Here is a 16113-nt window from a genome sequence, read left to right as displayed (position 1 = left end):
TGCATCATATTTCTTTGTTTTTTCTTCTGTGTCATTTTTTATGTTTCTCGAGGTTTGGGATGTCACTGATCACACTTCAATTCTACGTACTGTGTTCTCTAAGATTTCTAAATGCATTCTTGAAGCTGTGATTCCCTATTTGTCCACGATGGTATTTAAGTAGGGGGATTTGTTTTTCTTATGGAACATGAGGAATTCAGAAAACTTCTGTTTCCTCCTGTTCTTGACAGAGCACTTGAAATGCTGCAATTCTGGACACATCTGGTGTGGAGTGGTGTCCTCATTTTTATACAATGCAGGTGTTTCTTGTTTAACCTACAAGCTGGAAGGAGTCAGGAAATTCAGATATTTAGCTTCATGCTCTCTCATTCCAGGGAGGACCATCTCTCCTGCTGTTGGTGTCGGTGTCGGGTCTCTCCCTGCCGGCAGTCGGTCCAGTAGATCGGGGGCTCTGCCAAAGGAGGTGGGAGAAGAAAGGGTTGGGGGGGGGGCATGAGCGCAGGGGTCTCTCCCCCAAGGCTTGCATCCTGACTTCATCACTTGCTGGTTGGGTAGCCTTGGATGATTAACTTATATTTAGTTCCCTCATCTGGAAGAAAAAGTTGGGGGGATGATAATAGAATTCCAAAGGGTTGTTTGGAGGATTAAATGATATCATCCATATTCCCGGCACGCACTAAATGCTCGTGAAATGCCAGCTACTGTTAGTATTTTTATCATCATCATCAGCATCATCATCGTCATCAGCCATGAAGAGGACTGATGAACTTTCGGGATCATTTCTGCCAGCGCTCAACAAAGTAGCGTAACAATGGTTTGCTCTCTCCTTCTCTAGAACTTTCTGTTCACAATTTTTCCTGCAGACCAAACACATGCTGGCTCCTAAGGGGAAAATCACAGATCTATTAATAAGGAGTAAATTTACTGTCACAGAATAGAAACCGAGACTTTCTTCAGTTGACTCATTCCTCTTACATAACATAAGGGGCAAGTCCTTGCCACCTCCAGAAAGAAGGTCAAGTCAGTTAAGCAAAGGGCTTTGTAGCTCTGTGGAATGAGAGGACTTTTTTTTTTTTTTTAAGATGTTTATCTTTGAGTAAGCTCTAAACCTAACGTGGGGCTTGAACTCCCAACCCTGAGATCGAGTCACATGCTTCACCACCTGAGCCAGCCAGGTGCCCCTGAGAGGGCTATTTTAGAAAATATTTCTTTCTCTAGAGCTGCGGGGAAATTTAGGCAAAATGTGGCCAAACACCCGAGAGTGAGTTTCATTAATTTATCCATCTTACAAGGCTTGGTTGAGTCTTTCTTGCATGATGTGTTTGTGGCCATAAAAAATGATGTCTTTGAGGCACCTGGCTGGCTCAGTCAAAAGAACATGTGACTCTTGATCTCAGGGTCATGAGTTCGAGCCCTACATTGGGTGCAGAGATCACTTAAATAAACTTTAAAAAAAAGTGATCTTGTTGTCAGAGGTTGATGGGTGCAGAGATAAGGAGCAAGAAATCAACCGGATGATGGTCTCTATTTTCCTCTTGAGCGAATAAGTGGGCAAAAGACACCTGTCTCCCATGGACACTTGACAAGGCAATTTCCCAGCACAAGCCCTTTGCATTTCTCAGGTTCTAGTGTTCACCCAATCCCTCCCCTCTGAGGATGCCTTTTCCTATCTCAAATTGCCTTGCGTAGAGAACATTCTCTTCCAGTAAGCCTGGCCAGCCTAGTGGGGAGCAGGTGGCGTGGGAACCATGCTTGAAGCCAGTGCCATGACTACAGGGGCCTGAGATAAGCCAAGGGTACAACAATGACATGAATAGCAGGCACTGTTGGGTGTGTGCTTTCAGCTCAGGAGGAATGAGGCCTTTTGAGGCTGGGGGATTGGAGACGAGTTCACAACTAAAGTGGCACACGTTCTCCCATACTAGGAATCATGGCTCACGTTCCCCAGAGCTTAAGCAATTCACCCAGAGCAGAAGCAAAACAGGCTTTTGTGGGGAACGTGGAAACTGGCTGGTAGGTGTTCTCCATACCACAGATATGGGGGGAGTCCTCCCGGAGTGGCAGCTGGTAGGGAACAGTGGTTTGTCAAAGTGATTAACAAAGTGGCTGACGAGCCAACACCGTGAGTCACCTTCATTGGAGCCTGGTGTCCCAGGGGAGGCTGTACTTTCCCTCTTTGTCACCAGAACCTTGACCTCCCTTTGGAGGTTTTCCAAGGACACCCGAACGCCAGGACCCATTGAGGTGTGAAGGGAAAGTCTGGACTTGTAAGTTTGGGATGTCAGGCCTGAACTTGCTCTGGGGCTAGAAAGTTCTGGTTCGAAGCAGGAAAATTGATTGAATAAAGTGGTTTTCTTTGTTTCCTTTGTATATGACTCAGCATTCTGTCAGGTGCCCAGTAATTGGCAGGCCATCTCCCTTCCTGAATTTTCCCCTTTTCTCCTGAGGGATTTGAGCATCTTATATTAGGGAAAGGAGCTGAGAGTGGCTTGGAGGGCTAGAGTTTCTAGTAGTGAAAGAGCAAAGATTTTTGCCCAGGAGAAGGAACAGATGTCTGCCGTTTAGCAAGTACAGTTTCCCCCACCATCCAAAAGTAGAGCCTTCCAATGAAAACTTTTCCGAAGCCAAAGTGGGGTAAGGTGAAGAAGCATTACTGGGAATTTATACGAAAACATTTTTGAGCATTCCTAGACACCCAAAATAACTGCTCTCAGGCTTTTCTGGTACCGTTTATTCTGTGGCCCAGAATAAACGGAGAGCGAGCCCAGGTGTGCACAGATACCGCTCAGAGCTCTGGTGGCCCCAGGCAGAGAGGCTGCGTGAACTTCCCAGGGAAGGAGCTTGGGGGCGCCCCTCACTGCCCAGAGGACCCATGCCGCCTCTATGCAGGCTCGCTGCAACACGGACGCTGAATGCTATTTTTGCTTTTTTCCCTTTTTTCATGAAATTAAAAATTCCCGTTGTGGAGAAAACAGGTACTAATGTAGGTCTTTCATAAAAGCCAAGTGGCCTAATGTAAACTTTTGAAAAACGGGGGATACCTTTTTTTTTTTTTTTTTTTCAGTTCAAACTCATTTCCCTTTTATTAAAGTCCAAGTTACCATTACATGGTTTGGTACTCAATAAAGGAAAACTTGTTCAAATAAGGTAATATGTTATCATCAGTATTTCCAGGTGATTGTTTACAATCAAGTAGCATTATGAATAAATCCTTGAGAAGCCCATCCATGGGTTTACACTTTGTCAAGGCCCAGTTCCTCTGGAGTGGAGATTCCCAGTTCATCTAAAGTTGGTCTAAGTTCTTGGATGACATAGGGGTAGATTTCCTAGAGGTCCTGCTTTGTCCTTAACAACCTCTAGGATGCGAACTGCACTAGCAAAATCATTTAACCGTCTGCATGCCCGTAAAGCAGCATCAATGATTTTGGGTTCTGGAACCAGATCATAGCCAACGAGTGTGTTCATCCCTTTACGCAATTCCCAGGCATCAATATCTGGCTTGTTAAAGTACGTCACCCAGCGAGCATCAAACTCCTCATCTGTCTCATGTGACCCATGGGAGTAGTAGCGAAGAGACTGGACAGCGGCGGCGGGGCCGGGGACCGGGCTTGAGTACTGGAGGCCTCGAGGGCTGGCACGGGCGGCTGCGGCTGCGGCTACAGCGCAACGGCGGAGAGCGGCGCCGAGCATGACGGCGATGGCGGCGCTCAGTCCAAGGCTGAAGAGAAGCCGGGTGTGAACTCACGGGCCGCTCCGGAGCTCACGGGGGCCGGACTCACGCACCGACGTACGGTTGTGTGGTCCATCCTCCCTAGAACGTCAGGAAAACGACAAGCCATCCAGAGGCAGCAATTCCCCTTGGAAGGTCTTCCTGGACTGCTGGTATTGGGGCTCTCAGCCCTGGCAAAGGGCCACCCAACTTAAAGGATCTATGTAAGTTTGGCCTATGCGGATCTTGGTGGAAACCATGTTGATAAGCAGGTGGGCCCATGGGTCAAATCTGGCCCCCCGTCTGTTTTTGTTGACCTGTTAGCTAGAGTGGTTTCCTATTACTGTCTGCAGCTGGTTTCAAGCAATAATGGCACGGTTGAGTAGTTGTGATAGAGACCCATCTGGCCTGCAAAACCTGAAATATTTACTATCTGGTCCTCTACGGAAAAAAGGTTGCTGGTCCTTGATCACCAGAGTTGCCTCCTGAATGTTTGGCTTCCCATCCCAACTCCTGATTATTAACTCTTGGATTGGTGATGGCAGTGGGAGGTGGGGGGAGAAGAGAATCCTCTCAATCTTTTTTTTCTTTTCTTTTTTTAAATTGATATATAATGTATTACTTGCTTCAGGGCTACAAATCTGTGATTCATCAGTCTTACACAATTCACAGTGCTCACCATAGCACACACCAGTGTCCATCACCCAGCCACTCTATCCCTCCCGCTCTTCTCCCCTCCAGCAACCCTCAGTTTGTTTCCTGAGATTAAAAGTCTCTTATGGTTTGTCTCTCTCTGGTTTCGTCTTGTTTCATTATTCTTTCCCTTCCCCTAGGATCCTCTGTCTTGTTTCTCAAATTCCTCATATCAGTGAGATCATATGATAATTGTCTTTCTCTGATTGACTCATTTCACTCAGCATAATACCCTTTATTTAGTTCCATCCACGTCATTGCAAATGGCAAGATTTCGTTTCTCTTGATGGCTGCATAATATTCCATTGTATATATATATATATATATATACAACACATCTTTCTTTTTCCATTCCTCTGTTGATGGACATCTGGGTTCTTTCCGTAGTTTGGCTATTGTGGACATTGCTGCTATAAACATTGGGGTGCACGTGCCCCTTCGGATCACTACGTTTGTATCTTCAGAGAATGCTCTCAATCTTTGATGTTAAATTAAATCCCGCCAGTGGGATGGAACAGGGGGCTCAGTGTCATACGTACCCTAATTTTATGGAAAGTAAACAGAGCAATGTTCTCATTCTTGTGCATATTCAGGTTGGAGTTAAAATCATTCCTAACATGCTTCAGCTTCTAGGCCTTCTGTTTGACAATCATGGCTTTTGTCTTCCCGAACCTGTTCTGGAAGTAACATCCTTAGGCCCCTCTATCTCTGCATATCCCAGGCTGACCATTAGGTCCCATCTTCAATGTCCGCCCTCCTCTCCACCCCTGGAAGTCTCACTTTGTTTCTTCAACTTGCAAGTTCGCCTAACAAGATTTTTTGAAACGGATTTGCTTCCAGATATCCTGGCTTGTTTTTCCTCAGACAGTTGGACCATACCTCCCAAATTAAAAAGTTTAGATGTGGGGTTTCCATTCTCTCAATCCTTACTGGATTTTTAAAAAATATTTTATTTATTCATTTGGGACAGAGCGGGGCACAAGCAGAGGGGAGTGGCAGAGGGAAAGGAAGAAACAAGCTCTCTGCTGAGCAGGGAGCCCAACACAGGGCTCAATCCCCCGACCCTGGGATCATGATCTGAGCCAAAGGCAGACACTTAACTGACTGAGCCACCCAAGCGCCCCTCCCTAATGGATTCTTTTTTTGTTTTGTTTTAAGATTGTATTTATTTATTTGAGAGGCAGAGATGAGAAGCAGGCTCCCTGCTGAGCAGAGAGCCCGATGCGGGGCTCGATCCCAGGACCCCGAGAACATGACCTGAGCCGAAGGCAGAGGCTTAACCCACTGAGCCACCCAGGCACCCCTCCCTACTGGATTCTAATGCACATGCCCATTCTGGTAATTTGTGTACATTCCTTGTTCATTTCCTGAGTTCAGAACTGAGTCTTAGGCAGCTAAGCCAGACTGAACAAGAGTCAGTTTGATGCAGGTTCAAGTTCTGACTTGTCCACTAGACTGTAAAACCACGGGCATATCATTAACATCGTTCGGCTTTAGTTTCATCATCTGAGATGTTCTAGTAATCCCTTCTGTGCCTCCAGAGATGTGGGGATTAAATAAGATAGTGCCATCAAAGTGCTTTTGAGGAATCCGTGATCTCGGCACCCTTCGCTGTCCAACTCGGAGCCTAGAGCGCCAGAGGTGAAGTCACGTGCGGAACTGTGACATTCACCCTGGAGGGCAGGATAAGGCCCGGGCTTGGGAAACTGGCACTTGACACCAACATTTCCTTCTTCTTCGGGGGCTTGTGACTCATCCTGAGAATCAGTAGCTGACCCAACCCCCAGCTCAAGCTTCACAAGCACATCGTAATCGCATGATCCTCGCTGGGCTGGGGACACCCAGGAGGAGAGGAGGGGAGAACTTGAACTGGACCAGGGTGAGGTGGGGGCCTGTGGAGGCTCCAAAGTAGAGGTGGTTGAGTAGAGCCCCCAAATGCCCAGGCTGGAGGGCTGCAGGCTGGCGGGCCACCCACCCTCGGCCTGGTCACCAGGGCCACCGCCAATCACGTGTCTTTGCAGCAGATGTGACAGTTCCTTCTCCGCTCCCATTGGGCCCGGGATTTTGTGTAATCTCCTTGGAAAGGGAGCCAACTGTCCCAGGGAGGACAAACAAATCTCAGGATGTATATCCTGCAGAGACAGGATAATTAATGATTCAAAATCCTCCAGATTTATTTATTTGAAATAACCAAGATACGGTTTACACTCCTTCCTGTGAAACATGCTCTGAGCCCTTACTTTGATCTTTTCCTTTGTGCCTTTAGTCGGTCCACTCCCCAGAGCCTGCTCCGTCGGAGGGGCGTCGCCGCTGTCAAACAGGGTGGGAATTAGAGTTTGAAAGGCAAGAATCTTGTTTTCTGGCTCTTGCTCTCATCCACATGTTCCCACTCATTGCTATCCCTTTACGCAATGAAAGACACTCACATGGAGGCTTTGTCAGCCTCTCGGGCAGCTGTGAGGGTGCCCCTGAGGGAGGTGTGTGGATGGGAGCCAGGCGGGCTCTGCACCCGCCCCTTGTCTGAGACGACTTATGGGAAGTCATTCTGATGGGAGGACAGATGGGTCCAGGGAGGAGCCTTCCACCTGCCATTTTCTGTGGCTGCACTGTCACCGCCCGGCGTCTCCCAGCTTCCAGATAGGTTTGACAGACCGTGTGCCTGGTGGTCTTCCACCCAGACTCTCATGGCTGTGGTGGCGCCATCCTCAGGAGAACTTTGGCCTGACCCCGTCCTCTGCCTTCTGAGGGACCACGGTATGTGGTTGTCCCCTCTCCTGCTCATCAAATCTCTCCTTTATGGAAGACTCCCCAACCGCATTAAAACATGCTCTTTTCTTCCATGCCCCAACACAAAACCCCAAAACAACCCTCCAAAGACCCCATGCCCCTTTTTAGAAGTAACCCACTTTCTCTTCTCTCCTTGTAACCAGAGTTCTTGACATTGAGAACCCTCGTGTCTGCCCTCCTTGCCTCCATTCCACTCACAGCCCACAGCAATCTGGCCTCCCCGGGACCTGCTCTCCCGAAGCTAGCCTGTTCACCTCAGCTTCTTGGAGCTCTGTTGACTCCCTTACTTTTCTTGAAACCTGTTTTCACTGGCCTCTGTGACATCTCACAGTCCGAATTTTTCTTTTACATCTCTCATCACTTTTTCATAGCCTCCTTGTCAAAGACGCCTCTAGCCAGTCTCTTCCGTTGGAGCTCTTTAGAGCTCTGTCCTAGACGCTCTTCCCAGCCAATACTCATTCCTCAAGAATGAGGCTTCACATAGCATCAGAGAGGGGCGCCTGGCTGGCTCAGTGGGTTAAACATCTACCTTCAGCTCAGGCCGTGATCCTGGGGTCCTGGGATCAGGATTGAGCCCCGTGTCAGGCCTTCTGCTCGGTGGGGAGTCTGCTTTTTCCTGTGCCCCCCCTTTGCACTCTCATGTATACTCTCTCATGTGTACGCTTTTGGTCTCTTAAATAAATAAATAAAATCTTTTTTTTTTAAGATTTTATTTATTTGACACAGAGAGAGAGAGATCACAAGTAGGCAGAGAGACAGGCAGAGAGAGAGGGGGAAGCAGGCTCCCCACTGAGCAGAGAGCCTGAGGCAGGACTCGATCCCAGGATCTTGAGATCATGACCTGAGCCGAAGGCAGAGGCTTAACCCACTGAGCCACCCAGGCACCCCTAAATACAATCTTTTTTAAAAGATCATCAGAGTGGGGTCATGGACATTGGGGAAGGTATGTCCTATGGTGAGTGCTGTGAAGTGTGTAAACCTGGCTATTCACAGACCTATACCCCTGGGGCTAATAATACATTTTATGTTAATTTAAAAAAATTAAAAAAAAAAAAAGAGCATCAGAGAGCTTGCAGCAGAATGGCCCTGCCACAGTGTTGGAGCTGTTGGTTTTGATGTGCACAATCAGGCTGGAGAAAAGGGAAGATGGGGTTTCAACCCATAGAATCGCTGAAAAAGCAGCCCAGTTAAATTATTTTCTCATCTGAGAAAGTCACTCATGGAGTCGGTCAAGGTGAGCTGGACTGCGTGCAGTCAGTGAGCCTGGGGATCCCTGATTGGCCTGTGGACCTCCCGGGCCAGGACCCCTCGGTTTGATAGCTTAGCCTTAGCTCTCACAGATACATTATCTGTATGATTCCATCTATATGAAACATCCAGAAGAGGTCAATCCATAGAGACAGAAAGTAGATGGGTGATTGCCAGCTGCTAGGGGGAGGAGAGAATGAGGAGTAGCTGCTTAATGGGTTTGAGGTTTCCTTTTGGAGTGACAAAAATATTCTGCAGCGCGACAGTGGTGTAGGTTGCACAAAACTGTAGATGTACTCTGTGTTGCTCATGGTATAAAAAGCCTGGGGTTTTCTCCGGAAGAGGAACCAGTGCTACTGAGCCAAGCCAAGTAGCTCACTGATGGGTTCAGGGTCAGCTGTGAGTAGTAGAGAAGGAGCCGTAAAGTGGAAATGACTCTTCACACCAAAATGATTGAAAACCACAGTCCTCTCAGATAGTGTACAGAATGTGCTATTTCTAAAGATAACCAGAGGGTTTCTAAGCTATCTTAGTTATCAGTAAACTATAGGTGTGTGTTGTAATGGTAGAATACAAGTTGAAAACTAAATGATATGGGTTCCCCCCCCCCCACTTCAAATCTATTTTTCTGCGACTATGATGAAGTCAGGTTGGATGTGTTGGTGGAACATTCTGGTAGCCTGAACTGAAGCTGGGGAAGGAGGCTGACTTGGAATGTTTAAGGCTTAGAGCTTGCAGAACCCTGTAACCAGTTGGATAGTCTAGAATTACCCTTGGCCAGTGACGTAAGTGAACACTACTATATGGGGGTTTTTCCTAGGATGTTGTCTTAGTGTATTTCTCACAACAACCCTATAAGGGGACCCAGTGGAACCAGGGTTTGAACCAAGTGTGTCTCCCCGTGAAGTCCGCTAAATCCTACTGTGTCTGTGAGGCTGTGTGAGCCCGTGAGTCAGACAGCAGGGGATTGGCTGTGGGAGGGAGCTGCTCGTGCCCCAGGGCTTCCTCTGACCACCGTGGAGCCCACATCTGTGATTTCTCTTGCTGTGCCTGCAGCCTGGCGTGGCTTTGGGAGACAAGGCTGACACACTCATCTTGTGACCTTCCACAGCCATGACAGTTTATCTCTCCTGCTGATAACAAAATGAGGCGGAACTGTGCTGCTGAGTGAAAGCTCTAGAGTTGGCTGGCTTGTCAAGTTTCTCCTCACACTTGCCATCCCCACTTCATTTCCTGCCTTATAAACAAGCAGGATGAGAGCAGGTGATAACTAGAGAACTCCGCTGTGCTCAGCGTATCCTGTTATTGTGAATCTGAAGTCCTGTTTTGGCATCGACTGTCCTATTTCCCCCTCTTTTTTTCTGGCTGACTTGGAAGATCACGAACCTTGGAGCCGGTGCTGAATTCAAATTCCAGTCCTGACTCCAAACTTCAGTTTCCATTTTGCCTGAAAATAAATAGAAATATTGAACTCAGAGTACTTTTTTGTTGTTGTTGTTCATTTGTTTGTTTGTTTTTAAGTAGGGTCTATGCCCAGGGCGGAGCCTAATGCAGGGCTTGAACTCATGACCCCAAGATCAAGACCTGAGCCGATATCAAGAGCCTGATGCTTAACCTACTGAGCCAAGCGGGCACCCCTCAGAGCCATTTTTGAGGGCTACATGAGATCATGGAAAAGGACTCAGCACTTCTCCTGACTTTTAGTAGGCATTCAAGAAATCATCTTTCTTCTCTTCCCTACACCCCCTTGCCCCCCCATCCCACCCCCAGTTGTTTTAATTTTAGCACAAAACCCCAACTAAGCATTCAACTGTTGAGTGGCCTCCATAAGTTGTGGTGCTCAGACTGGAGGGAGTAGGGTAAGCAGGGTAGTTTTGGGAAGTCATGAAGAATACAGTTCATCTGGAAACGGGGGAGGCAGGACCCCATCTCTCCCTCACTAATTGGAGCAGGAAGGCTGAGGAGATCTAAAGCATGTTCTGTCTTTTCTCTCCCCTCTTCCAGAGTACCCTCCCTGCCCAGAAGTCTCAGTTTGGGCCTCAGTTAGTACAAGTTAGGACAAGTTAGTACAAGTTAGACTCAGTACAAGTTAGACTCAGTTAGGACAAGCCTCACTCTTTCCTTCCCTCTGGTGTCAAGACTGAGGGCAGCTAGGGCTCAGACTTGAGAGAAATGATAAAACATGGACTTAGTTCCTGGGGCAACAAAAACCCTGAATTTGGTTGGTCCTTTCCCTCAACAGGGTTAGCTTTCCTTGCAGTGCCCTGATGTCTCCATCTTCCCCCTTCACACACACACACATATCTATTCCCAGACATCAGCTTCCAGAAAGTATGTGGGTCAAGTCAGCCTCACCCCAGTCCTGCCACAGCGAATTAGGACATGGTTACCCAAGAAATGCCCAGCAGAGCAGCCCTAGTAGAGTCAACAGATGACTTCATTAACCTGAGTAAAGGAAGTAAGCTTGGTATTGAATTACAATATTTCTCTACTTCTTCCTTTCCTTCCTTCTATACCAGGCACTTGAGCAGGTAAACCCAGAATAATAATAGCAGCCAGCATATATAAATGTATGACATGTTTTCCGAATGATTCTGAATTATTTATTTAGGTGTATTAACTTAATAGTGACAACTCTACAAGTTAGGAACTGTTGTTACTCCCATTTTACGGATGAAGAAACAGAGGCATGGAAAGGTTAAGTCCCTTGTCCAAGGTCATACAATTAGTGATAAATGAAGACTCACACCCAGGAAATTTAATTCTACATCCTGGGCTTTTAGCATTACACGAATGCAGAATAGGATATAACATGACTTTAAGTCAAGTGCTAGGTCTGAATTTTGGGTCATGACACAAAGAGTCAATAGTTAATGGGATGCAATCAGTATCTTTTGAATGTAACTAGTTATTTGCATTTCCTTATAATCAGAGTATGTGGGCTGGGGTATATATCAGTGTAGCTATCTTTGAAAAATATAATTTGCCCCAACATAGTTGAGGATGTTATAAAAATTAGGACCTTTATATAAAATATTAAAATTTATTCTACTAATAAAAAGTAAAACCCACAAAATTTCTTTCTTATTCTAGGTTCTACTTATATACCTTCAAAGCATTACCTACCTAGAGGGTTGGGGTGACTCCAAAGCCATTGTCCTTATGTAAGAAGAAATTTAAAAGACCACATTAAAAGCTTCGGCTTTTAAATGTACATGTTCTCCCAAGTAAAGGACATATTCCAATCCCTTACCTGATACTTAAAAACCAAGAGGGGAAAATTACTTTCAACCATAAGGTTCAGAGAGAGAGAAGCCAAAGCCTTTGGATCTCCCCACGTCGAGGTGTGGTTGCCATAATGAGTGAACAGGACCATGGGTGGGCCCCACACTGTCTCAGATTTTGCTGGGTGAGGCCGGCACTCTCTGAACATGACTGTCACCTTCTTCTGGATATTGCTGCCTGGTAACCTGCCAAGAGCTTTCCTGGTGATGTTTCTGTGCAACATACCGACACTTCTTATGGTATAGGCTCTGTTATGACCAGGACCCAAACAAAAGTGGGGGCCTCAAAGTGATTTCTCCCCTTTGAGAGAAGGATGATTGAGCACATATCTTTGCCTCTGGACTGGAGAAACAGACTGATTGACTGGCATGGATATGGGAATGTGCAACTTAACGCCATCATCAGAAAAGAATCTGTTCTAACCACAAAGATGGTGAAAGTCAATTTGAAAACAGTGCGGTGCGGTTGCAAGAAGAATGTAATAGTATCAGTTGCTTACTGAGCACTCTGTACAGGGTATTTTATTTAATTTTGACCAGGAGCCCTAAAACTGGGCGTTAAAATGATCTCTATTTATGGGTGGAGCAGTGGAAGCTTTGAAGGTTGAGATAACGCGCCCACAGTCACAAGGACGGTCAGTGGGGGAGCTGAATTGCAATCCAGACCATCTAACTCCAACGTTCACATCCTTTGCTGTGAAGCAATCCTCTGGGTCCTCCACAAGGCTGTTACTTTTCTGCAGCCTGGTTGAGTTAATGGTATCACCTCTCCATTGGTCCCCACACTCAGGAGTTATCTTTCAAGAGGTTCCCCCCATTTCCCTCACATCCACTATTTGTTTAACCTGTGGACTTAGGCTCTCTCACGTGCCAGACAGTGTGGACAGAAGGGGGAACAAGGCTATAAGGACTCGCCTGAGTTAAGCTGATCTTCTCTGGGGCTTTAAAATTTGGAACCAGACAGAGTAATTATCTGTCTCATTCTGGTGGTGAAAGAGGGAGATGCCAGGCCGGGGAGACTCTTGCAGCCATGTCTCCTGTTGTGTGGAAAAATCTGGAGGAAAGTAAACTGACATTCGGAGAGAATCGGAAGTGAAAAATGGTGCTGGCAGGGTGTTCAAGATTCTGTTTCTGGCTGTTTGTTTGTTTTTAAAGATTTTATTTATTTATTTGACATAGAGAGAGATCACAAGTAGGCAGAGAGGCAGGCAGAGAGAGAGAGAGAGAGAAGGAAGCAGGCTCCCTGCTGAGCAGAGAGCCTGATGTGGGACTCCATCCCAGGACCCAGAACTCCATCATCATGACCTGAGCCGAAGGTAGAGGCTTAACCCACTGAGCCACCAGGCACCCTCTGGCTCTTCTTGAGACCAGTTGTACCCTGCTCTCAGGGCCCTCCCATTAGCCTTTGGATGAGTTTCACTATCTCCCTCAGATCGTTAGAGTTGTGTTTCTGTTTCTTGCAAATAACCCATTCTTGAATGATACAAACCAAAACAAAAAGACACGCACAGTCTCATCCCCAGAGATAAGCTAGTTTCACACTGTGGTGTGTATTCTTATAATAGTTCCTCTTAGAGCATCTGCCCAGCTCACCAAGAGTCTCTTCCTGGCCATGGCCCCTGATCCACAAGACCTCTCATTGCCATGTCGACATCACTTGACTATATCCACTTAGCCATAGTTTTTTTTTTTTTTTAGTTTATTTATTTTTGTAATTTTATTTTTTTTTTTCAGTGTTCCAAGATTCATTGTTTATGCACCACACCCAGTGCTCCATGCAATACATGCCCTCCTTAATACCCACCACCAGGCTTACCCCAACCCCCATCACCCACTCCAAAACCCTCAGTTTTTCTCTCAGAGTCCACAGTCTCTCATGGTTCATCTCCCCCTCCAATTTCTCCCAACTCACTTTTCCTCTCCAACTCCCAATGTCCTCCGTGTTATTCCTTATGCTCCATATAATAATTGACTCTCTCTGCTTGACTTATTTCACTCAGCATGATCAGCATAATTCCTGTCCCATCCATGTTGATACAAAGGTTGGGTATTCATCCTTTCTGATGGAGGCATAATACTCCAGTGTATATATGGACCATATTTTCTTTATCCACTCGTCTGTTGAAGGGCATCTTGGTTCTTTCCACAGTTTAGCGACTGTGGCCATTGCTGCTATGAACATTGGGGTACAGATGGCCCTTCTTTTCACTACATCTCTATCTTTGGGGTAAATACCCAGTAGTGCAATTGCAGGGTCATAGGGTAGCTCTATTTTTAATTTCTTAAGGACTCTCCACACTGTTTTCCAAAGTTTGGCCATAGTATATTAATCCTATGGTTACTGAAATAGACAGTAGTATACATCTTAGTAGTCCAGATGAAAAATTTTAAGAGTTTCTGGCTGCCTTAACTTGGGTCAGGAATGATGGTTTGGCCATAGTTTATTAATCCAAATTGTCGTTCCTGCCCCAAGTTGGGCCAGCCAGACACTCTCTCTTAAAATTTTTCATCTGGACTATTAAGATACTACTGTCTATTTCAGGAATTTCTGTCTTCCAAGTGCAGCCTCTGATCTTGCTACTCACGACACCAGACTTGAGGCCTCTTTGTAAGCCTTCCTAAAGAAAATCCATTTAACAAAACGTTAATGATCAATGTGGATTCTACTTAATATTTGCTAGAAGAGACAGAGGAGTGGGTTTCCATCACACACCAACTTACAAACCAATCAATAAGCCCCCAAGTGCCAGCGGGGCTGAGCCACCTCCGGTGGCCTTATCTGCTCTGTGTTTTTCCACATGGGTCTGAGTCCTGGTGGGATTTTAAACTATTTGTTTCATAGTTAAAAGACAGTTCTCTAGATCTGTACTTCCACTTAAGCTCTCACTCAAAGGCCTTGGTGATCAAGAAATGTGGGTGCCCAAGAGGAGGAGCTAGGGTCCAGGTTGCCCTTGTTAATATCCTTGTGGGATTATTGAGCTCTGGAAGTATGCTACTCCCCCCCCCCCCCCCCGCCCTTTGGCTGGGACAGCTGGACCTTCTGGTTTAAAAAGGGTCTTTAACCTCACTGTAGCCTACTGGCAGCTCCAAGTAGGTCCGAGGAGACCAAGGAAGACAATTGCATTTGAAAGTTGAATGTCGTGACTGTCCTAGAACAGATTCAAGGCATGTGTTGTCTTATCTCATGCAGTGAAACCCCTCTCCCTGCGTTACCATCCTATCAAGCATTGTTCTTTGCAAAGTTCTTCCGCAGAGGCTACCTTATTTCCTCTAACAATTCTGTGAGGTAAGTGATTATGTCCAATTTACAGGAAAGACAAAATCAGAAATCATACAACGAAAAATAGGAAAGATGGGACTAGATAAGAAACTGAACAGATTAGCCTGGGGCAAATTTGTTTAGCTTCTTCCCATGGAATGTTTATGATCTTTTCCCTCCCCCCATTGCTTTCTCCCGTAACAAAGTCTTCAGTTCAGTATTTTCCAGGTCAAACACTGGGCTCTACGCCCTTTAGTCTCCAGGTTCTCCCAGCTTATTTTAGGCTTTCTTGCAAGGCTCTCAGTGGGGCTGTGGGTCAGCTTGAATAGAGACAAGGTCAACACTACTTGAAGGGAGTAGTTTGTGCCCTGAGGTTTGTAGTGTAACCTTGAATTTCTTGGCATTGTTAGAGAAAGGGCTGAAAAGTCTTGCCAAGCCTGAAGGGCCAACAGCCTTGTTCTGAGGAAATCTCACTGCTTCAGGGCTGTTGAAATGAGGAGTGAGGTCTCAGGGTGTGATGAGGTCTGGTAGGTGGCAGTGAGCTTGACACAGTGAGATTTGTGTATTTCATTGAGCTCTTCGCAATAATTAGCACACAGAAATTTATGGTATTTGTTGATGATTTCTCAATCTTCATGTCACTAAATAAATCCTTTTAAAACTAGGGATAAATCTTATTATTTGTGTTGCCTTAGTATTATTTTTAAATAACTAAATAACCCAAAGAAACAGCTCTTGGATTTACTTCTCTGTTCTGTCCAATTTCGTTTCCAATGTATTTCCACCTTTATCTTTATTATTTTGATCATCTTAATTTCTTTCCAGTGAGCTTTATTTAAATCTTTCATTAAAATGTTAATGTGTTATTGTTATTCTTTGTTTGGTTAACAAAAAAAAAGCATTATTAAATGGAAGCATCTCATTGTTTTTTTTTTTTTTAAACAAGAAAATATTTTATTTTATTTTATTTTTTTAAAGATTTTATTTATTTATTTGTCATAGAGAGAGAAGCGAGAGCGAGCACAGGCAGACAGAGTGGCAGGCAGAGGCAGAGGGACAAGCAGGCTCCCTGCCAAGCAAGGAGCCCGATGTGGGACTCGATCCCAGGACGCTGGGATCATGACCTGAGCCGA

The 16113-nt window shown here is 45.8% G+C and overlaps 1 protein-coding gene across 1 annotated transcript; it reads right to left on the bottom strand.

Moving 5' to 3' along the window:
- Nucleotides 1-3042: 3042 nt before the first annotated feature.
- LOC125084063 (cytochrome c oxidase subunit 5A, mitochondrial-like) lies at nucleotides 3043-3788 on the bottom strand. The gene is given in 2 exon segments (XM_047701176.1): nucleotides 3043-3327; nucleotides 3329-3788. Coding segments are annotated over 2 exon segments (456 nt in total). The 5' UTR covers nucleotides 3691-3788; the 3' UTR covers nucleotides 3043-3233.
- Nucleotides 3789-16113: the final 12325 nt, after the last annotated feature.

This window comes from Lutra lutra, chromosome 13 (assembly GCF_902655055.1).
Source record: "Lutra lutra chromosome 13, mLutLut1.2, whole genome shotgun sequence".
NCBI classification, from domain to species: Eukaryota; Metazoa; Chordata; class Mammalia; order Carnivora; family Mustelidae; genus Lutra; species Lutra lutra.
The sequence above is the reverse complement of the archived record's forward strand: the minus strand, read 5'-3'. Positions and strand labels throughout refer to the sequence as shown.